The 23,503-nt window shown below is 37.7% G+C and overlaps 1 protein-coding gene across 5 annotated transcripts in view; it reads left to right on the forward strand.

The window, feature by feature from the left end:
* Positions 1–23,503, forward strand: part of IQCK (IQ motif containing K) — a 36,865-nt gene that overhangs the window by 10,930 nt on the left and 2,432 nt on the right. For all 5 annotated transcript variants that reach the window (XM_066197913.1, XM_066197910.1, XM_066197909.1 and 2 more), the window contains 2 exons: positions 6,739–6,823; positions 12,565–12,676. In XM_066197913.1, the coding sequence (XP_066054010.1) occupies positions 6,739–6,823; positions 12,565–12,676 (197 nt within the window). The remainder of the gene's footprint in view (positions 1–6,738; positions 6,824–12,564; positions 12,677–23,503) is intronic.

Below are 23,503 nucleotides of genomic sequence, written 5' to 3' on the forward strand. Positions count from 1 at the left end.
TTGGCTCTCCTCCAGTGCCTCCAGTTTCTTCTTTGAAGCTCAATTTTTTTTTTTTAAAGAATAGTCAAAGCCACAGTCTTATGAGCTTCACTTTCTGTGCAGTGCGTTTCTAAATGAGATCTTGCAGCCTACTTTTCCCTAATAAGGAGACCTAAATGCTGCATGGGTTTTCAGAATTATAAATGCAAACCTTGTACCTTCAAAACCTAGTTATTGAAGGTGAAGGAGCTTGTAAAATTGGAATTTGTTGCCAGCTTTAGTGTAATAATTGCTGTGACATCTTAGTAGAGGTACCTTGTCTTTCACCGAGTTCTGTACGTTACCAGGAGCGCTGACAAAATATTACATCCCTTGGGAATCTTCAATTCCCCAAGCAGATTTCCAAAGCAGTAGAAGGAGCAGCTTCAATGCTGACTGGAAATCTCCATATCACATGCCAGACATTTCTGTTGCCTTAAAGGACAGCTGCACCTTTCAGAGGGCAGGAAAGTGGAGTTTGAACACAAACCCAGCACACGTTTGCTGGGCACTTTGCTGAGATACAAACTGAGCTACCTGTTCCCCCATTCGAGGCTGCTGATAGAACCAAGTAAAGGAAATAAAATTAGAGCTGTGGATGTTTTGTAATGCTATAAATATGCTAATGAGCACCACAGTTGCCTTTTGTCAGCATTTTCCAGTGGTGTTTCTGGTTGAACAGCACTGAAGCTCAGTTGCAAGTAACCAAGCTCTGTGCACTGAATCGGGGCCAGGGAAAGTCAGTGAGCTCTGATTATGCTCTGATCTCTCTGAAATTTTACTCTTCTGGCATAGATAGCCCGAGTAACATGGCAGCATCATTTCCCAACCTGCTTTAGCATATTAATGAAAGAAATATGAAGAAACCTATAAAACACTGTACCCCTGCTCTGAAAAATGGTGATATCATAAAAGTCTGTCATGTAAATTTAATAATATGAAAGCATTGTTCAACATAACCCTTGACCTTACACCCAGTGAGAGAGAGTGGTATGTGGTATATGCACCTATGTTGGGAACAAGCATAAGTATTTCCTGGCTTTTGAAGTTCAGTTAAAAAATAATTCACAGGATTTTTTTTTTTTGGATCTGTATTTCCTCCTTTTTTATTAGAGATATTTACTTGCTACCCAGTTCAGAAGGACACATTTCCTGGTTTAATCTATCTGTATGTACCAAAACAGACACAGAGAAAATAACTTTATCATGGCTTTACTGAAGTGGGCAGCTAAGATATAAACGATTACTAAATTTGGAGTAGTGGCTTTTTGCCAGATATCTGTATACACATATATACACATTGATTATTTTTTCCTCCCTCCCCCAGATATTTTAATTGGGTGAAGCCTGCTGGTCTCAGCTGCCTTTACAGTTGACTTCATTGTCAGCTCTCAGATGGCCAATAGGGGTAATTTTGCATGGGTGACTGATTTTTTTTCTTTCCATAATATGCTCAGTTCCTACAGGCTGTGCTTTGTGCACACTGCCGTATTTCATTGGTTTGTGTCTAAACGAGCCATGTTTGGAGTATGCTTGATTTGCCTTATATATTCTTCTTTAATTTCCTTTAATAATTTGAGCTTTAAATAACATTTTATTGTAATAACCGAAAGTACAACGAATACATCTGCATGGATGCTATTCTGTGTGTTTCCAAGTAAAAACTGCCATTCAACTGTGGCAGAATTCAAGTTAACAAAGGAGAAATTTTTTATTAAAAAATTGTATGTTAAAAGACTGCAGAAGTTTTCTGTGTAAAATATTTATATTTTGCAGTGGTGCTTTATTGGGTTGAAGGTTTTATGGCTGTAATATCTGATGCATTAAAAATGCTTTAATTTATGTAAAGGTTGTCAAAACGGCAATGAGAAAACTGAAAACTTATTAGTGCTTTGTGACATCTTCCTAACGTTGCTGTTGGAGCACTAAGGGGAGTTTTTCATGTTTTCAGCATACAAAGTCTGACCTAAAGTACGCAAACATAGATGGAAACTTTCCCGTTGACATGAGTGGCCTTTGGAATAGGTCCATGTTTGGTTTCCTTCAGTGCAGGCCCACAAACACTCTCGCAGACTACATAAATACTGGTCCTACGAGAGAGAAAGCTGAGGCAATGCTTTGTGACTTCCAAAATATGTAGCAAGTATGCAAGCACAGGAGAGAGCTGAGTTGGAGCATTAAAATGGGCACGTCCTCCCAAGGGGAGCATGTTGAGGCAAGAAATCCACTGTGGTTTTCAGACAGAACTGAAGACAAAAGATTCTTGCTCGGCTATTTTTTTGGCATGTTCTCATTACAAAGACTTCTTGCTGTGCTTCCTCTAATTCCTCTGACATTCTTGTTACCAATCACCTGTTCTGCCTCGGTCTCCTGTTGGTTACATGACTCTGCCTCCCTGCATAACAACTTTCTCATGTTAGTTCCACACTGTCTTGTCTTTTTATCATGTTTTTTCTTTGTTATAAATAGATAAGCAAGTATATGCATAGTTGGTATGTGTTTAACAGTTGAATGCGTATTATCACTATGGTCACTTTGATAACACTCTCAAATGTATTTATAACATTTTTTAAATCAGTTCACTATTGACATTATAAAGGAGCTTTTATTTGGACAAGATGATAGAGAAGAAGAATTCTAGTTAGCAGCAGTCACACTTTAAGATGTCTACTTTGTTGCAGTTCCTCTTTTAAAAACTTTAAATTTGATTCTCACATTTACAGTCCTTCAAAAATGTACTCTCCACATAATGCACTAAAATGTTTTCTTGTATATTGTAAAGTTTCTTTTTTCTCAAATACTGATAATCTTATTGGAGTGCATTTAGATTGCTGCAAAAGAAAACTAGTGATTAGGAATTTATTTCTGATTATGGAATAATCGTATTAATACTGAAAACGTTACAAAGAAAAGTCTCAGTTCACACTCTGTTTGACCTGTGAAAATGTGCCAGGGTATTTTTGTCAAGTGTCTGTGGGAATATTTCCCTGGAAAGCTGAGAGGCTCATGCAGTGCCTGTGTAATATTTGATCAATAGATGTAATTGATTTTAAATACCAGGTCAGATGAATGAGTACTTCAGTGTCTGACTGATTATGAACCACCATTTCCCTGCTTTTTGGGTAAATGGCCTTAGTAGTATTTATAAGCAGAGATTTGTGAGACTTTTTCTTTTTTTAATCAGAACAATACTTTTTCATTATTGCACACTTTTGGAGATCTGGGTAGGCATGTAAAAAAGACATAAAGAAGGCAGCTGTTGCTGTAGTGTTTCTAGATTCTAAGAAATACTGCAAATATGAAAGATAACTACTTTGAGAAATTTCCAGCAGAGTTTTTTTTGGTTGTTCAGACCAGCATGTGATTTTTTTGAGTACTTCTCAAAACAAAGACTTTCTCAGAATCCTTTTTTAAAGAGCTATGCAGATCACCAGGGTCATTTACTTGCATGTTTTATATTTACCCCTATTCTGTGGTCTGTTCTTCTGGATTATGAATTTTTCAGTGACTCTGTCATTGCCTGCGTTCGTACATGATCTGAATACTCAAGAACAATAACCATCACAGTCAAACTAAAGGTGAAGTGAATGTGGCTGTGGCTGTTGCATTGAAACTTAGGAGGCCTCATCCTTTTCATTAGAGTTGCTCCAATATTTCTAGGGACGGGATTTGTAAAAGCAGAGAGAAACCCAGGCCGTTCTGTGACTGCACCTGGAGATTCCACTCTCACCTGCACACCAGAGCCCCAGGCACGGCTGCTCTCTGCAGGCACCTGGCTCTGAGGCTGCTGGTTAAATGTGAGGGTTGTCTGCTTCTGTTAGGGAGCAGATTGGAACAGGAAGAGCCATTACAAAACCCTGAATTATATAGGCTGAAAATTTTCTTGATTAATTTTTTTCTTGTATTTCGTTTCCAAGGAAAGAATCAGGCCTATTTGTAAGACAGATTGGGAATGTGAAGACAGTCAGAGTTTCCGGGCATTACTGTGTGGAAATACTGCCTGAATTCAGTGCCCATCACTGTGACTATGAACTCCCAGGGATTATTTAGTCTGTTTTGGAGACAAGATGATGAAGGGACTATTTCCCCCCATTTTTCAGAATTCATTGAAAATCCCATCTTCTGTCCATGAGGAAATCAGATACATGTCTTCATTAAGAACCTTTTTCAATACCCTGTACATTTATTTAATGCAAGACTGTTTTGTATCTTCTGGGTGCAAAATTCCAGTTGCATAATGTCATACAAGTAGTGAATATCTCACAGAATTAAGATCTGTACAAGTTTCCTCAGAAAGCAAGAAACGTTTTTCTGGAATTTAACTTTGATCAGTGCCTGCCTTATGCAGATTTTGTAAAATAAAATACTTGAGAAAAAATCATTTTTCTGATTCTCTTTTACAGGTGCAACAAATGTTAAACAATATACGTATATCTAAATAGATATCACTGTTTTGTATGTGGGCTTTTAAGATCGTGCATAATCAAGGACTAAATAAGCAGAATGTAGTTAGTGTACATTGTAGTGTCAGTTTGCATCTTGGAGGCATGCAGCTGTCCTCTGCCACAAATGACAGACTCCTTTTGCCCTCGTTCACTGCTGGGGGGTGATTGCCTCTGCTCAGATTCTATTTTTATTTGACCTGCAGACAATTGTGTATATTCTCCATTTATTCCCTTCGACCAAGCTGGACCCGGCATGACTTCTGGTCTTTAAAGCCGAGCCATTGAAAGGATTGATATCTGCCAGTGACTGTCATAGTAAAAATTAAATCCTATTTTTGCTTGATTTTTTATATTGCTTTCTCAGTTTTAGTGTTGGATTATAAGCTAGACGTTTTTATAATTTGAAAATGAAAGCAAAGAAATGCCAGGGTTGACCTTGCAGGCTGGGAGAAATCTCAAGTTGTTCTTTGGAGATGTACTTATTCTTAGAGAAAGTTCAGTGTCTTTGATATAACTGCTGTAAAATATGTAGGTCTTCCTGTGATTTTCCCTAAGTTTTGGTTTTCAAAAAGATCTAAAATAGAACAGAGGATGAAAGCCTATCAGGGAAACCAGCACAGTCCAACTTCAGATTTTTAGGTCTGATTATAAGAAGCTGTTATCTCAGGAAGCCTTGCTTGTCCAGCGCTTCTGATTTCCCCTGAGCGGGAGAAATGCTAATTAATGTTCACAGAGCTAAGACGGTTTAGCTCAGTGGAGAGACTGCTTTTTGTTTTTGCCTTATTTCGACTTTTCCAAACAGACCTAGGTTTTACTTCACATTTAAATAAATGTAGGCCAAAACCCAGCTGACATGATGATGAGACCAATTTAGCTGAGTACACAGACTAAAACGGTGGAGTCAGTGTAGCATTAGATAAGAGGTAAGGCTGTGCTCCAAGTTGAAATGCTCCCTAAGAGAAAGACATCACAGAGAACAGGAAGCTTACTAGGGCAGAGACTAATCTGAATGAAATTAAGTGAAAGGAAAATGGAAGCTGTCAAGCCTCCTAGCTTGGGCTGTAATATGCCATAAATAAATTTCCAAAAGATATTGCAGCATTTTAGCCAGAACATGTAAGACTGCATAAATAAATAGCTTCTTATTGATGGGCTTTGCAGTGCACGTGTCTGTATGATATAAATACTGTAGATCACATTCCTGCATGGGCTGTGTGTGTCTGTAGGTGGGTGCTGCATCCAAATTCATCGTGTTGTGCTCTTCCAAGTCAAGGCTGTGTTCAGTCTGTTCCCCGTGCAGGGAGAGTGGCTCTTGGCAGCCACTCTAATGCTGTGCCAAGGCTTCTCTTTAGAACTGGTGTTTTCATGAGCTGCAGTGTTATTACCCTGTAGTTCATTGGCTGCAAATTACATTTCTTATAATAGACAGAATAGGAACAAATTTTGTTTTGTCCTTTCCAGTGTGTGATTTTTTTATCATTGTGTCTGGGGAATAAATCAGCATCCCATAGAAAATGGCTTTTCAGGAGCAAGGTTTGATATAGTCATTTGAGATTTTGCTAGTGACGGCTGAATTTAATTACTAGCTTGTTCCCTTTAAAATTGGTCGCAACAGAATCACCAAATGTGCTTTCAAACTACCATATATTTTGGCTGAAACTGGTTGAGTTCACAAATGTATTACATTCTTATGTCACCAAAAGAAAGTGTATATGGTATCAAAAGTAAAATTTCAGCATTTTTACGAACTTGTTTAGACATTCCTAAACGTGGATTCACGCTTTGCAGATATGATAATCATTCTTTTTCAGCATGTTTTAATTTAAAGTGACACCATAATGTAAACGAATGTACTAAGATACGTTTATACTCTGGGTATTTCATGTAATAAACATTTACATCATAAGTCTGTTCCTTGTTGCACACACACTAAAACCTTCCCTGCTTTACAAATGGCAGGCTGCTTCCCTTGCCCACCTCCCACTGCCACCTCAAACCTTTCCATGATAGGGGGAGATTGAAATACATGCAGAAGAATAAGAAAGATAACTGTGCTTGATGTGCCATTTGTATATTATTGTTTTAAGAAGGAATTACTGTAGTGTATATAACAATATATTTGTAAAAGAAATATTCTTTGTGCATTTTGTTTTCAGGGCAACAAGAAATTGTGTCTTTCAGGCTCCTGAACGTTTCTCTTTTTGATAAAATAGACTGTTAGGGAAGAAAGTTTTACATTTATAAGCTGTCTGTTTAATTTTTTTTTTTTTTTAAGTCCTAGACCACCAATTCCTCTAACTCTGCTTCTATCAGAAGAAGAAGCAAGCATACTAATTCAGTCCTTCTGGAGAGGTTATCGGGTAAGAGTAATCTATAATTATTTTGCTTGATGTTGAAAACTGGAGGACTGTGAAGGCCCCGGGGAAAATCCTTACATAAATTTTAAGTAGGGGATACTATAAATAGCTGCTGAGACCCCTATGGTTCATTGGCTTTGGATGTTGCTCTGCCTTATGCCTAGTGACTACAATTTTTTTCACAGGCATTTATGCTGATGTAATCTCACTGTTTTCCTCAACAACAAAAAATCCACAGAAAGTCGATTTTCCAAAGTACAATTAACACTGAAAAATTTTCTTTCTTTAATTGAAAGTTGCTTTGGGTAGTTCTCAAGGATGGAGTGTTATTTTGCTTCATGCAGGGATATGTGAGTGAGTGTGGAGGTGCATGGGGAGGATTGGTGAGGTCTGCTGAGAAATGAAAGCATACAGAAAGAAAGGACAAGGAGTTGAGACCAAGAATGAGACGGGAGATTTATGAGAGGCACGAAGGCTGTTATTCAAGGAAAAGGGAAACAAAATGATAAGCAGATGTTGTAAGGCACACTATTAACACAGCACTAGTGCCAGTCCCAGTTTAAGGGGGAAAAGCAAGGTGCATAAAATAAATACAAAGAAAACTGTCCAGTGCTATTATTTTGGAGGGTAACAGCCATGCTAACCCTAGGATACTAAATAAATAATTTTGAAAATCCTGAACAAGTTCTGTCAAATACATTTTTTAAAAGCTCTAATACCTCCACACCTCAGGAAGAAATGGACTTGAAATTCAGGTGACTTTGGTGATGAAGAAATGTCTTTGACTTCCTTTATCAAAACTTAAGCTTCTAAGTAGCCTCCAGATATAGCAGCAATTTTGTTGTGATGGACGGGGAGACATCTCAGGATGTCAGGTGTTCTTTAAATAACAATCAGTATAAAACACTCCCTGTTAAGTTCTCTACTATTTTTAACAAGCATGAATATATAAGTGGCTCCTATAATGTGCTGTGCAGCCAAAGACAATGAAATACCTTGAAATGTTCTTCTTGACTGATGGGTTTTTTCGGCTCTGCTTGTTTGTTTTCCTTTATTTTTCTTTTTTTAAACAGGGACAGCATTGACACTAACATTAATTAGCACTGACAGTATCCCTGCAGGCATCCTTACAGTGGAGGCAACCATTATCCAATAACAGTTATGTTTGCTGAACACTGCAAGGTTGCTCAGATATCTTCTGCTTCTCTGCAAGCTTGTGAAGGGCACAATCCTTCCTTGTATAGATGAACTTCTGGATTTTCACACTGGTATTTATCATTCTAAACCAATTCCCAGAAACGAGAGAGAAACTCTAGCTATAAAAGGTAGGAGACATAAAAAATAATTCAGGCTATAAAAGTAGCTATTAATGTTCTACCTTATTCGAGGTGAAAGAACATGGGGTTTTAAAAATTAAAAATTGCAATCAGAATATAAAATAAAAATCATTAGTAACAGATTACTACATAGTGCAATGTGTTATCCTTGGGCTTGCAAATTAAGAGCACACTAAGCTGAAATGGGATTTCATCACATTAATGATAAGTATGTTATGAAAAATTACCAGAGAATTCAGATTATTTGCTTTTAAAATAAATAGCTCAGTCAGCTAGTGCTGATTTAATGTTAATGCTGATAATAATCGAATACTTACAAAAAATGCCTTTTTGCATTCTAAAGATATTATTGTGTCAACATTTTAAACTATTTTCTGAAGGTTTTCATTAAACCTTGTTTTATAATTCAGAGGATTTAGAACTTTGAAATACTGCTTGTGAAATAAAGATTTACGCAGTGTGATAATACTGGATAATGAAACATGAGCGCAGAGATCTGTGACACTGTGATGGAGAGACAGGGTTCTTCATCCTTAGTCTTCTAAGACACATCTTCTATGGACTCAGACCATTTTTTGAGGTATTTTGTTGACCATATTGATTTAGGCAGTAGGGTTTATCTAGTTATATAACTGACTGAGCATCATGTTCTTCTCTTGATACTTCACTTGCTTCTGCTACCTCCAGCTGTCTGAGCATGCCAGTATCAAAAACCCATGGCAAAAAATGTAAAAACGGATGAGGCAGTAAAGGTTTTTCTATGTAAAGGGGGAAAAGAAGCTATAGGTACAGAATCCTGAGAACTCTGATGCATGATCAAATCAGTAAATTCATCCTTATCTGCAGCACATTTCAGAAAAACACTTGTGTAATTGTTGTAGTAATAATTAATGGCTGCCATCAACCAAGTCCTTGCCACAATCTTTCATACAAAGACATTGATGGGCACTCTGTCAATTATTTCATGTTTAATCAAGAACTGAATTCCAGAACAAATAGCAGTGGAAAATACAACTGCTGAGTTCTCTGAAGAGATCACAGACAGGAAGACAGCATCTTGAGAGGCCAGGAGGAGCACTCAAGTAAGACTTGAGACAGCTCTGTCATCAAAATTCTCCCTTTTCACTTTCCACCATCCTTTTTTATTGAGGTTCCATTCATCAGTCACGGGCCAAGGCAGTATTCAGCTAGGTGTCAATTTTCCAGGCACTTTTCCAACAAAAGATGATATATTCCTTCACCTCTCTGCTGCAGAATCTTTGCTCAGTGCCATTTTTATGGGGTCTTTTTAATCTCTAAAATTTGCATAGCTATTCTAGACTAACAGAAATTTTTCATTAATAGAACTTCCTCTGATGTCTGTGGGTAAACCTTTTGTGTTATCCTTATCTGTTGTGCTACATGTTCTCACCTAGCACTGAAAGCATGGCGGTTTTGACTAAATCTTGTAATATCTTAGAGTTGAAATTGGACTGCATTATGTAAATATTCGGTGCACTTTTATGCACTCATGTCCCTTGAGCAAAAGTTGAAGATAAAAATGCTTCAATTTTGCTTTGTATCTTGCAAAGTGTAGTTGTGCTTTTGCTAGCACAAGTTGATATTGCTTTACGGCAAGCTGTGGCTACCAGCAAAGGCTTAAACCCAGAGGGTCACACAAATATTCACTGCAAGTGTAGGAGTGAACTCTCCCTTCAAAGCTAAGACCCCTCCAGGGCTTCAGGCAGTGCTGGTCTGCAGAAGAGGCATGTCAGTTGTTTGGACAAGATTCTTGACTCTCTCTTTATTTGCCTGGAGATTTTGCTGCTAAGTCATGGCTTTTTCATCATGCTAGCATTGCACTCTGGTTCAAAACAGAAGAACATTCTAAGGAATTATCAATGTGCTGAACTACATTATAACTATTCTAAACTGTAATCTATTAAGCATATTTGGAACGTTTTAATGTATTTTGTTACATTGCTGTCACGTTTTACTGCAGGTGGTATATCTGTGTTCTTTTTTCCTTTATTTGGTCACTTTTCTAAAAAGACACTTTGTTCTGGGAGCTCATTTTACTGCTTGGATTTAATGCTGACTTTGGAGTATTTGAGTATCTGACTCTGCCTCTATCTCAGAACTCTGCATTTCACTGTATTTCACAGCATTGTCACTGTGTTATTTGCTTAGGGAGACTAAACAGAATCTACTATATTTGCCTTCTATCTTTTAACTGTTAAGAATTATTGTCTTTATCTTCAATATACAGAGACAACCGTGGCCCTGTCATGGGCCAAAATACAGGCCTGACACAGCTGAAGTTGTAAATGGACACATCACGTTTTCAGAAATTTTATATTTAGATATAGAGGTAGTAATTTCTCTATCTCCCTGCCTCTTGCACTTCTGTCATTTATATGCTTGTGTCCCATTAGCATTTCCTTAACCCTTTCCTGTGCAAACAGACTCCAAGTAATAAGGAATTATTTGGCTTGTAAAAGCATACATGGCAGCATAAAACAAAAACAAAAAAAATCTCTTGCAAGCCTAAAGAAATTATCCTGTGTTTGGATTATATTTTATTTTTGCAAATATTTGATGGATTTAATAGAAAATTATCTTCTTTTATTTTTTTTAAATAGCTGAAGATGTCACTAGAAGCTGTAACTTCTTTAATTTTTAAAATTTCATGGCAACCTTGTAAGAAGCCCTTATGACTTTTATAGAAGATACTACAGAACCATATCAGTATAATGGAATATTATTGGAGGTCTACGATGTATCTGATCTCAAGTCACTGAGCCAAAGTCTTGGCTGTTTTTATTGCTCAAGTAACCTTGTACTGTATTTCTGCCCTGCCAGTGCACTGTCTGAAACATAGCAAGTGATCTTCTCCTAAGCGGATTGAAAAGTGCTATGGGAGTTCAGCCTCTGTTTATTGCATTCTTAGTTGCAGCACAGTGGAGAAATCCTGGGAGGAAAGAATACTTTTGATAAATAATTTATACTGTTTTCTTTAAGGTTTTGAGGTTTTCTATAACTAGTGGAAAACTAAGTCGTGCTCTTTTGCTCTGTATGTGTCTTAGCAAAGTGGGAGAAAAGCAGAGTGTAATGGAGAAGAGCATATAATAGAGTTCAAGTCACAGAGCAAACTCTTCACCATACCCTATAGGAATACAATAAATACAATTTAATTTAGAAATTTTCTAGGGAGCTTAGTGGTTATCTTCCTGCAAGCAAAAATGTCTCCAGGAGAAACTGAGCTTATTGCTGCTTGTTTCTCCCATGTTGTTCCATTTCAGACTGAATGACTAGGACACTGGATCTTAGAACCATGGAATGATTTGGGTTGGAAGGGACCTCAAAGATCATCCAGTTCCAGCCCTGCTCAGAGCCCCATCCAGCCTGGCCTTGGACACTTCCAGGGATGGGGCAGCCAAGCTTCTCTAAAGGCAGTCCTGAAACATAATGACATTTTTATTTGTAACATTTCGGGAGAAAACTCCAAACCCCAGGAACTGCATTTTTAAAATAATTCTATTACAATTAGAGTATGAACTCCAAGAGCAGAATCACCAGTGTAAGGTAATACTGGCACATCCCTTTCCACTGTTGTTCAGGATTGTGCACTGGAGGTAGTAATTGTGTGAATGCCAACAATGGGCAACACACTGCTAATTAATCAAATCCTGCTTACAAGTGTAAGTAGCAGAGTGGTAAAAGCTGTTGATGCAGAGCTAGTTCAATTCCATGCTAGTAGGAACTACACCAGTACAAAAACAATACTAGAAAAATTCAACTTACATCTAAATGAAATCAAGGCCTTTCACTGTTGTAATTCTTTTCGGGAAGCAGAATTATGCCTTTCACGGGGTGATTGACAAAGAATAGACATCATGTAATGCAGTCCAATTACTTTAAATAACAGATTAATGGCTCTCCTGTTGGTGAAAATTGTGTGGGTGGGATTGGCAGTCAGCCTATTTGCAGCTGATGGCAGGTGTGAATCAGGTTGATGGAATAAATTTTCTTCTGTATGACCCTTCACGCTCCTCTTCTGCTGTATTATTTTGGTCAGTGTTTTTCTAAAGGGACTAATACCCTTCAGCATAAGGCTTTAGATTTTAATTAACTCAAAGAATTAGCATCTCACTGCAATCTCAATCTCAGGAGTGATCTTCATAATCAAAGTGATCCCCTAATAGACGTATTTATATTTTCAACTGGATTTGTCAATTATGTGGATTTTATTTCTGTGTAAGCTGAAAACTGTAAACCTCTGGGATTTTGCTTTTACCTCAGGGCCAGCAAAGAGAATGGCTGTCACATATTTGCCCAGCCACAGCCTTGTGAAAAAAATTGTATCCTCATCCTGGGCAACACAAAGATTTATTATTATCGTTTTCTTTCCTGATTCCACTTTCACAGGTTCGTTGTGATAGCAAAATCCAAGAGCTACGTCAGTGGCAAAAGAAACTCAGGGACGAGAAGAACATTACTGAGGTAGTGAAAAAATTCTGGACTAAACAGGAAGCTAAAGGTAAATTAATGAAATTGTGGGGTGTTTTGGTTGGTTGTTTGGTTTGTTTTTACATTGTGTTGAATTTTTATACTTTGAGTTGTATTAAAAAATAGGCCACACAGTAGGACACTAATCCCCAGAGAGAAGGGAATGGCTATTGGAAATGCTTGGCTGTTTCTTTTTCAGTCAATACTTATTCTACTTGAGTTGCATGTGCAGCTGAAAATGGAAATGAAAAATACAATACAGGGCCTAAATTCAATAGTTTCAGAAAACTATGACAATTTGCTGGCACAGTATTTCCTAGGGCAGGATTAGACACCTACCAGCTACTCATCATGTAAAGCTGATTTTTACCAGATGGGTTGTAGTACAATTTTTCTGAACTGTGGGATTTCTGGTAAATATTCTATTGGCACTTTGCTGTAGTTATTTACTGCAGAACTTGGCCTGTACAGATCTTAAGAAAAAAAAAAAAACAAACCCAAACAACCTAAAAAATTGCCAAGGGAAATATGGCCAGATTGCTTCAAGAACTGGCACTGTGATGCGTTATTTTTTTGTCCTGTTTGTGGACAAGGCTTTACCGACAGGGCCAAGTTACCATTCACTTGGGCACACAAATTATGATTAATTGCCCAGCCTCCTTGTCTGTTAGTGCAGACTGGCTCTGCAACCAGTCTGCATTTTCCCAGCCTCTGTGGGCTGGCTCAACCCTGATCCATGCAGGGAAGTGACCTCCACAGCCATGGCAGGAGCTCAGAAAGTGTGAGGTCCTTCAGTTGTGATGTTCAGGTGTTGAAGAGAGGGAAAGTGATGCAGCAGTCAGCACTGTGTGCCCTCCAGTCTGATGGCAGTGTCACAGGTGTGTTCTCAGATGGCCAAACTTTGCCCTGAACTACAGGACAGTGATAATTTTTGGTGATAGGAGTTTGTTACAAGGGCTGTGTAGATTCTCCAAACATTAATTATATTTATGGTGCAGCTTTAATCTATGAAATATCAGGTTTTATTTACCAGTCCTTGAAATTGCCTAAGGGATATTTTATAGCTGAAAATAATTAATTCTGAGGTACACAATGATACATCACAACAGGGGAAATCTCTGTTTATATGTGTGTGTATATATATGGGGTGTTCATATGCAGTAAGGGAAGCAGAATTCTTGGTTTTAGTAGCTTAGACCTAGAAGATTAAATCATGTAGTAACAGTGCACAAAAATGATGAAAAGATAAAATCAGTGAGACATTAAGTTGTCTTCCGGCAGACTTGACTGACATTTAAAGAAAATTTTGGCAGAGCAACCAAAGTTTTCTTCAAGTGGGATTTCATAGCCTCTCTACTACAGTTTATTATGGGTTGACTTGGTAAAAAATGTAGGCATCTTTTCCTTTTAAAAGAAAACACAGATATCTCTGGCTTTAAGTATCTGAAAACAGAGAATTCAAATTTCCCATCATAAAATCATTCTCATTATAAATTTAAAACATAAAAGATGAATTTTTCTCTTTGTAATACATGGTTAATTCTGTCAGTGTTAATTGTTGAAAAATTGCATTCCTGGAGATAATGATAGAGGTTGACCTTGCAGGCTAATGCCTTTTAAGTGAGTGCAATTTGATGTCTGTGGCTTGGACTCTGTTTTCAATTTGTTAATATTTTTATCATCTCATCAAGGCATGTTTTTTCACACATGCCATTGTCCATGATACCAATAGAAGTTAGAGATGCATGTTTCCCACTTCTAAGAAACAAACCTATGTATTCACAACACACCGATGTGAAAAAGGATAAATATGCTATTAGATGATTACACAGTCATAGTTTGCAGTCTTCATGCATGTAAAATCTTAAAGGTGAAAATTACAAGTTGATTTTCAGAAGACAAGGTGAACCCATTCTCAAAACGCTGCAACAAAGAAAAATACGGGCTAAAAGTGGACTGTGACATTTGACAGTTGAATTGATTAAAAACCTCCTGTGTCTGAAGAAATTTAATCTTTCTATAAACTATACTTAAGTTGTTTTGGAGACTTATGTAGTGATAAGACTTCCTTTGCCAATTGTTTCAAGAGGAAAAACAAATTTCCTTTTAATCGCTCTCACAGAGCTTTCCTGTCATCAAATCATTTATTTTAGGATTCCAGGACACATAGCTGTTTCATCACTTCAAAGAAAGCTGCAAAGTTGCCCCTTTTCATTTTTTTTTTCTTAAACCAGTATAAGTTTATATTGTTTATATCAGCTTTCAGTATTATCACACAGTTTCTGTAATTCCTTAACTGAGCTCTGCTAAGTTAATTTAAGAGTATCCACACATCAAATAGCCTTGGGGCCCAGACAGATGGCTATTTGGAAACAGCTGGACTAGTCTCAGAAGTTACTGTCCAGGGGTTTTCATTATCAATCTCAGCTGTGATGGCATAATTCATTTTGTTAGTGCTCCAGCTGCTCTTTTTTTCTGCTGTTATTATCCTGCTGTTTATTAGTGTCCTTAAACCCTATTTCATTGTAAAGTCAGCAAGGTTAGTTTAACTGCTTTTACCAGTGATTCCATCCAACCCAGCTGACTTTGTGCTGAAGTGGATTGTGAACACTCGCACAATCATGAATAGCATAACACAACTACTTTTTAAGCTTGTCCTTCTAAGCATTTGGTTTAACTGAATTAATTAATTCAGTTAATTCAATTAATCCCCTTTAATTAAACCACTGAAGTCCTTGCATCAAGCAGACAAAGCATTTATTGTTACTAAAAACTCAGATCTCACAAATAAAGCATTAAGATTCATGGTCAAAGGAAAAAAGAGTAACATTTTTAAGCAGATACAGCAGTTATTGTGAAATTAACCACATTAGGAAAAGTATTGAAGGATCTCTTTAATTTGTATATAACTAACTCTGTTTATTAGATGCTGTAAACAGTGTTGAATCTAACTGTAGGGGATGAATGGTGAGCTGCCAAATAGCTTTTAGAAAATGATGACTCGAGCAGTAATGTGATTCTATTGACACTACTAGAAAGATCAGCATACCTTCCATGGAAATATCAGCCAAAGACTCAGTTAATGTGAGCGAACAGGCAGAGGCTGCTTTGTTGGGATTTGCAGCACAACGAAACCTTACTGCAAGGGTATGTTCTAGGTGAAAACATAATTTATGGAAAGGTGTTTGTGTATGATACTTCAGAAAAGAAGATAGTAAGACATTAGAAATGTAATTAACAAATCCCAAGTAATTCTGCATTTATTTTTTGGGTTTCAGAAAGTGTGTTAAAACATGTCCATTGATTTTAAAACAGGCAATTGAGTCTTCATTAGAACCACACCGGAACGAAACACTTCTGGAGGGTCTTTTCTTTTTCCAGTAGAGACCAAAAGTCTCTTTTTTTTAATGGAGTGACCCAGCCAGTTCCCCATTAAAAAGGCAGCCCTGTGCTCCCTGTGCCAAGGCTGCTGCCATCCTCCCCTCCCTTGGCAGGGACACTGGTGGCTTCCACAAGGAACAGCTCCTCCCCTCTGCTCTGCCACCCCTGGGGAGGCTTTTCTGCTGATCAGCCCGAGAAACTCACTCACCAATGACACAGTCCTTCCATCCACAACGAGGGAAACGGTGCACCAGAATCCAGGGGAGGAGAAGAGCCCATCTGTGGTGGCCACTCAGGGTCAGGGAGCTGCTGTGCCCTGGGAAGGCACGGCCACGTGGTCAGTGTGGTTTGTGGCAGGGCTCTGAGGGTGCCTCATGCAAACCCTGTCCCATAGCATGTTAAACTTCTCTGGTTTTTCCTGTGAAATTCTTTAGTCTTCTCTCAGTCCATCTTATATACTCGTTATTATTAGTTTTGCAAAGTGCTCTAGGATAGAATGTGTGGAAAAACTGCAGGAAAGTCACTTCGTGCATTAACAGCACCTTGCAGGACTGTTGACCTCTTTTAATGCGCATGCTGGCAAAATTTCTTTCCGAGTGCAAAGAAAAAAAGTGTGTTGCTTTCAGCATATATCCAGGACCATAAAACTACAGCATTCTTGGCTGACATTTTATTTGCTGTACTGCTCCACTGCTGTGTAAAATTACATTCCCCAAAATGATCTATATTTAAGGTATGACAGTCCTTACTCTGAACAATTTCATGAAAATGTAGAGATAAGCACAACACTTAAGACTCAGTTTAGTGGCTCACAGCTTTGGACTTGAAGGGAGAAAGAATTTTCTCTAATACAGCACAGCTGATGGGATAAATTTGTTCCAGAATTTTTTGCAGAATTAAAAAATTGTTTGCTTTCTACAGAAAATACAGTTATTTAAAACTCAACCTCCAGAGAATGTGAGTGAATAGCAGATTGTGGTTCTGAGAACTGTTTTGTGCAGATTTAGTACTGATAGGACAGCACTGGAAATGAAAAAGTGTCTGTCCTACAATGAAAAGAATTTGAAAAATATTTAAACTTTTAAATGAAAATACCAAAATCTTCATTAATCTCTTATGTGACCACAACACTCTGTTGCAATGGTTACTTCTCTGCTGTTGGATAGACCATGGCTGCTGTTACACAGACAGTACTTTCAGCTATGTTATGTCCTAAGGGAATTTTTAACTTCTTCTTCTTCTTATCTGCATAAAATTTGTAAAATTTCAGTTTTAAAAATCAGTATTCTTAGGTAAAATATTAAAATAAATAAATATTCCTGGGTTTATGGAAATAACCATTGTGAGCCTATTAGCTGGCAGGTCTTATAAATCAACAACAGCCTGGGCTTTGCAAGGCACTTGTGTAACAGAGGAGGCACAGTGTGTGGAGAATGTAGTTAAATCAAAATAAGACAGAAAGTAATCTTCACAGCAGGTGAGGGGGGTGATTTCCACATACAGGAGGGAATATTCTTTTACATTCAATTCAATTTTCAAGCTGTATTTTTCCTTTGGCAGTAAAAGTTATTACTTACCTATCTGGAGAGATTTTAAAAGTACCTCTTCCGTGGCAATAATCTTTTCCCTTGGGAAGATGCATCCAGCAATATTCTGAAGAACTCAAAATGGAGGTGTTCTGGAAAAATCCTTGCAAATATGAATGAGATACAAGGGAGAACAGGCTGCATATTTATGGTGCTAGAGCAGGAACAGATGCACAGTGTCAAGAAGCAAAGAAATGCAGTAACTCACTCCTTACACAGCTGTGATGTCTGTACCTGAACCATGAGGAAGGATTCAAAAGCAGTAAAGCTGAACAGGGGAAGTCTAGTCTGCATACTTTTGAAGGATGCCTGTATGCAATCATATTACATCAAAGCAAAATTAATTGGAGATGAGGAAAATGTTAAACTCTGAACCCAGAAAAAAAAATGGCTACACTGTGAAACTTCTTTAAATTCATTCCATAAACATCCTTATTATTGGGGCCATAAATGAAGTTATAACCACATGCATGTTTGTAGGACTGAGTCGTTTCCCAAAGAAAATATTGAAAAGAGGATATATTTATAAATGGGAAATCTTACACTAGGCTTAAGAAAATATTTAAAATTACTGCAGGTAATAATGTTGGATTAGGAAAAGGCATAGTCTGAATAGCTAACAGATTTCTTAAAGACTGCATCTGTGTGGTTTATTTAGGAAAATTCAGCCCTCTAAAATACAGGGAATTAATCAGTTTTATGTGAGAGTTTCTTTTTTCCCCCTGCCACTTTCACCAAGGGTGGTTGAAGTAATTGAGGAAGATTTTAAACAAAATAATTTGTTTGTAATTTAATCTTCCCTCCTTTTACTGCAGCTGTAATTCTTTAATTAATCTCATAATGGAATTCTTGTAAGTAGTAACCTCCTCAGATTCTGTGGTTTTACACTTTAAATCTTTTATATTATATAACAGATTTATATACACACACACATATATATTATATGTTGAATGTATTTTTTCTAATAATTTGGTTTCAAACTAAGCTTTAGAAACAGGTTAAAAGTGGAAGTCTGCTGCCTGTCACTAGGACACTGCACTTAAAAGAATTTCACACCCTGTTCTTTTTTTAAAACATGACTATTTACAGGTATTTGTTTTTTTCTTTCTGAAGCCAAAATGCTGCAGTCAAAATAGTTTAAAATGGGGGCAAATATATGATTGCTTTTGAATTAAAAGCACTTGTATAAAATTTGACTTACATAGAAGAAGACTTTCAAACTCTTTTTTTAAGGAAGCAAAAAAAGAAAATCAAAGAACAAAGCAGTACCGAAGGCTGAGTATGTGCTGGTGGTTTTCATCAAGCCTAATTCAAAATGCTTGAGATGTTTCTGAAAGTTTAATCTTGGCACTAACAGCTGAGAATGTAGTGATAAAAGTCATAAGACTCATGATACAGAATCCAATTTATTGGTCCACACCCTGGACTCAGACATCTTTGAAAATTTGTAAAGATTACAGTAACACTTAATTTCTGCAACTACGTTGGGAATGTTTGAAAAAATAAAAAGGGAAGATGATCTTTTAGATAAACGACAGCACGTGATCTTCTGAACTGTGCTTCCACAGGCCCAGCAGTGGGCCTGTGAGCACAAGTCTGAACTAATCCTCCAGTACCAAAGCTGTATTTTCACTCATCACTCTGCAGTTGTTAATAATCATTTGTAATGGAAAAAAAGGACAATTGCAATTTGGTAGTTTTTCAGTGATTATATAAGCATCTTTTTTGTTTTTGTTTTTTTCTTTTTTTTTAAGGAGAGGAGAAATTCTTCATGGGTTCTGCAGTCTTCTTTGTTTCCTTTTTCTGCTTTTAACCTTAAAAGTGAAAAAAACATCGGAGCATTTTTATTGAAAATGCTGCTGGTGTTTTTTGTAAGCCATTTAGATAAGCAAACCCCAAATTTCTATTTGTAACTATGGGATGTGTTGGAAGCCTGGAGAAAAGGCTGTCACCAGCTGAAGAATAAAGCCTCCAAATAGTCCTGCAGCAAAACTAGATTTGAGACTCTTGGTTAAAAAAAAGAAGGGGGGAAGTGAGGCAGGGAAAGAAAGACCACGAGCTGCTTGTGGAGTGTTAAAATATGACTGAGAGAATACAGAGAAAGGGGTGACAGATTGCAGAACACAGGAGCTGCTTGCCCTGACTCCCTTGAAACCTTCCCTGTGGCATCAGTCACCCAGATGTCTTTTCCAGTGTAACAGTCTGCTTTCTTACCTGATGCTTTGTTCTGGTCTGCACAAGAGTTTAAATTTGGTAACCTCACAGAACCTATCACATTTTGCAAGTTGGAACCATGTCAGAAATAAGAAGGGCTAATGGGTATAAATGCAGTTTTCATGAAGCTGCCCAGCAAATGTGGAATTCTGGGTTTCTGCCCATGTTGGTTCCTGCCTGTAAATCCCCAAATGCTTTTAGCTGAGGACCTGCTGCTCTGGAATTTGCTATTTCTGGTCAGCCCTTCCTGTTTTCATCATTCTCTTTTTCTATCTTGACTATTTACATTGAAAAATACTGCATTAATCAGATGCTCTGGAAATGCACTGTTTGCCTTCATTCTGGATTTTCTTCTCAGTCCAGGGTTGTGTTCCATAAACAGTTGTTTCTGTGGCTGTCTCTTCATAAATCTTAGGTCATTGAAGGATTTGGAGGACACTTGGACAACTGTAAGCAATAGTCTCCAGTACATCTAATTCTCTTTAGTTTTTTCTCTCCTAACTGAGGTGCTCATATCAGTTCTTCAGACACTCTAATACTTGTATCTTCCCACATTTCTCTTCTTTTTGTACACCTTGAATTGTAAAAATGCCATTCAAATATATTCTAATGAATTCTGAGTCTTCCTGTCAAAATACAAAGAAAGCAATGGTGCATTGCACAAACAAATTCTGCTAGAGATCTTTCAGCCCTTATTTCTCATATGCATCACTGAATGGAAGTCTCCTGTATTTCAGCTCTTGCTTTGCTAATCTGATTCTAAGCAAATTAAAAAATGCCCTGAAAGTTTTTGTCCTCTACAGTAATGAAAGCAAGACTAAGCATTTGACCAACTCTGCTCCTGATTTGGAGAATTAGGTTTGTCATGTCACTTTTAAAAATCCGTTTTGCAGAAGCCTCTTCTGCTGAGTGATCCTCTAACAGTTCCATTTCAGATTCATGACTTGCAGAAGTGTCTGTGGGTGTAATTTCCATTTTATCATTTATTTGGTTAATATATCTGTATTCAATAGATCATTTTCCTATCACTAGTGACTGAGTATTACCTGGAGTGAAAGGTTTCACTAATAATTATATACAGACAGACTTCCAATAGTAAGAGGCTAAAATTATAAACACTTTATAAAAAACCTGTCTCTTTAAAAGTCAGGTCTTATTTCAGCAAGATTGCTGGTGGCTCCAATTTCATGTTCAGGCTTCTTTGGCATTTCATTGGGAGGCTAGGGTGAAACTCCTTTCTATATATATTTTTTACTCTAAGCCCCTGCTAATAAGTTATTCCAATAGATTTTCTTTAATGGATTTTCATCTTCTTATAGTCCAAGTCCGTAGTATTTTTCATTACTGTTTTCAACTGTTTAAATTACTAAATGTAGTTTTAGGGTTCTGTGAAGAAGAAATGCGCTCTATAAAGAGTGTGGGAGCGTAAACCTTTCCTAAGCTGCTGTCACAAGCCACTTGGGTTATACAGCAGCGCACACAGTTGGTCACAGTTTATTCACTGTTATGTTGAAACAACCAAGTGTCAAACCAGAACATCAGTCCTGTACATTTAAGATGAGGGAAAATGACGTCTGCCATCCAAATTAGATGATAAGGAGGTTTGAACTTAATGCTTACATAAATTGGACAAAAGCTCCAAGTTCTGCAGAGTTTTGAATTTTCCCTTCCTGGGAGCTAATGAACAGTAAATCCAGATACATTCCAGTGCTTCCTTTAGCCATCATCTGTGCCTCAGCATTGCAGCACAGACATGATAAACTATGTCAAATGAGCTGCATTCCCAAGGAATGTGGCACAACAAGTAGTAGATGTCTTTATTGTAGGAGTAGCAAGTCAAAAATAGCAGTTAACAGTTGTGCTCCTCAAGAACGCCCCCACCTCACCTCCGAAGAAATTAATTCCAGTCCCAACTAGTGCTTATTATTGCAGTGGTGGCTCTAGTGTCCTGTGATTTAGAACCTGCATGTGACTAAAGCATAGTTTAATCAGGTTTTCTCACTATGAAAAAAATAAAAGTAAGGAGTTAAGAAGACTGAAAAATACAGTAAAGAGACTGAAACATAGTGCTAAAAAATTGAACTGTTCTGACAGGAGAAACCATATGAGCTATTCAGGTAGAAATACCAGTACTAGAAGAAATAAGTGAGATGTGAGATTTTATTTTTTCTTAACTTACCCTGTTACAGCACCTAAGGGCCTCAGTTCCTCTGTGTCTCAGGACTTCAAACAGGAGCTGATGTTTTAAAAGTATACAAAATACTGATCGTGCTGCCAGCGAGCATGATTGTGTTATTAAACTCTTATATTGTGCCTCCTTAAATTAGGGATTCTCTGTAGATAATTTTCATACATTCAGTCGCACAACCATCTTGGGATTTAAAGTGCTTGTAATTCTCCTGAATCCAGCTTTCTGTGAGAACAGTTTTCTTGGCATTGCCCCGAGACTGGCAGCCGCGCACAGTTGCAATCCCCACTGTGTAAATGGCATCCTGGGGCAGTTTGTTCTGCCCAGTTGTGTCCATTTCCCCAGCATGCAGGAAATCTCAGCAGAGAAAAGGGAACGGTTTCCACTGCAGCAGAATCACAGTTGTGATTCCCACAGTGGTGGGAGCTGGCCCTGCAGAACTGCACACAGCTGACTGTGGACACGGAGAGACACAATGGGAAGGGTGCTGTTCAAGTTCCGATTTTAATACTTGTTTAAATGCAGCTGAAAACTGAAATGGGTTTCTCACTCTGTTGAAAGAATGATTGGACTTCTAGGACTGGACTTCTAGGACTGAAATGGCTAAAATTCAGCATAAGGAATGGCACAGTTGTAAGCCAGGTCGTTGATGTTGACATTTACACTGTTCATTGGTTTAGATATGTGTTGTCTGAAAGAAACGGGCTTATCAGGTGGTAGAAGTTGTTCTAAACATCTTCCTTAGGCATTTCAAGATGTTTTAAGCAAGCTAGTTCAGTTTGAGGTGTCACAGCCTGAAAAATATATTTCTCCAATGGAAATTTCTAGCGAAAAAAACGTAGCCAGGGCAGCTCCTTTCTCCATCTTTCCAGCTTATCTGAATCCTGAGGACATCTTACTTTTCTATCTGCATAGGAAGCAAGTCTATGTCAAAAACTGTTTAAATAACTGCCTGAAATCCAGATTTATGCTGACAGCCTGCGCTTCCTGCTTGGTGTGATGTGATTGGAAATTGTTATGCTTAAGTAACACAGGTTATGATAAGACAAGGACTCTACTGACTAAAAGCACTGCTAGTAGATACCTAAAACACCTGCTCATTTTAATGTGAAAGTGTGTGAGCCCTGAGGTTTCTGAATGTTGCAGTTTTTGTTAAATATTTGCAAATGTCAGCCTCATCACATCAAGGAATATTAGATAAAATTCAATGCAATAGAAAGTATTTTGCTTACAGGACATTATAGTCGTATAGGATATTAAATCCACTCTGGACTTTTCTTCTTAACAGCTGTACAAACAGAAGCCCTAAAATCCGGAAAGGTCTTTTGCCATCGAGGCATTGGGCATGTATTGCCTTGACCATTGTAAAGCAGGGTTTATCCTGCTGCTGCAGTCTCATTTTGGGTTTTTAGGGGATTGCTGTGTCCCTCCTCATAGAGCACTTTTCCTGCGTGCTTTCCATGAGCTGAGATTCTCCAGGTTGGGAGCA

This window comes from Chamaea fasciata, unplaced genomic scaffold, assembly GCF_029207755.1.
Source record: "Chamaea fasciata isolate MVZ Bird 193981 ecotype frontalis unplaced genomic scaffold, bChaFas1.0.hap1 SCAF_16, whole genome shotgun sequence".
NCBI classification, from domain to species: Eukaryota; Metazoa; Chordata; class Aves; order Passeriformes; family Sylviidae; genus Chamaea; species Chamaea fasciata.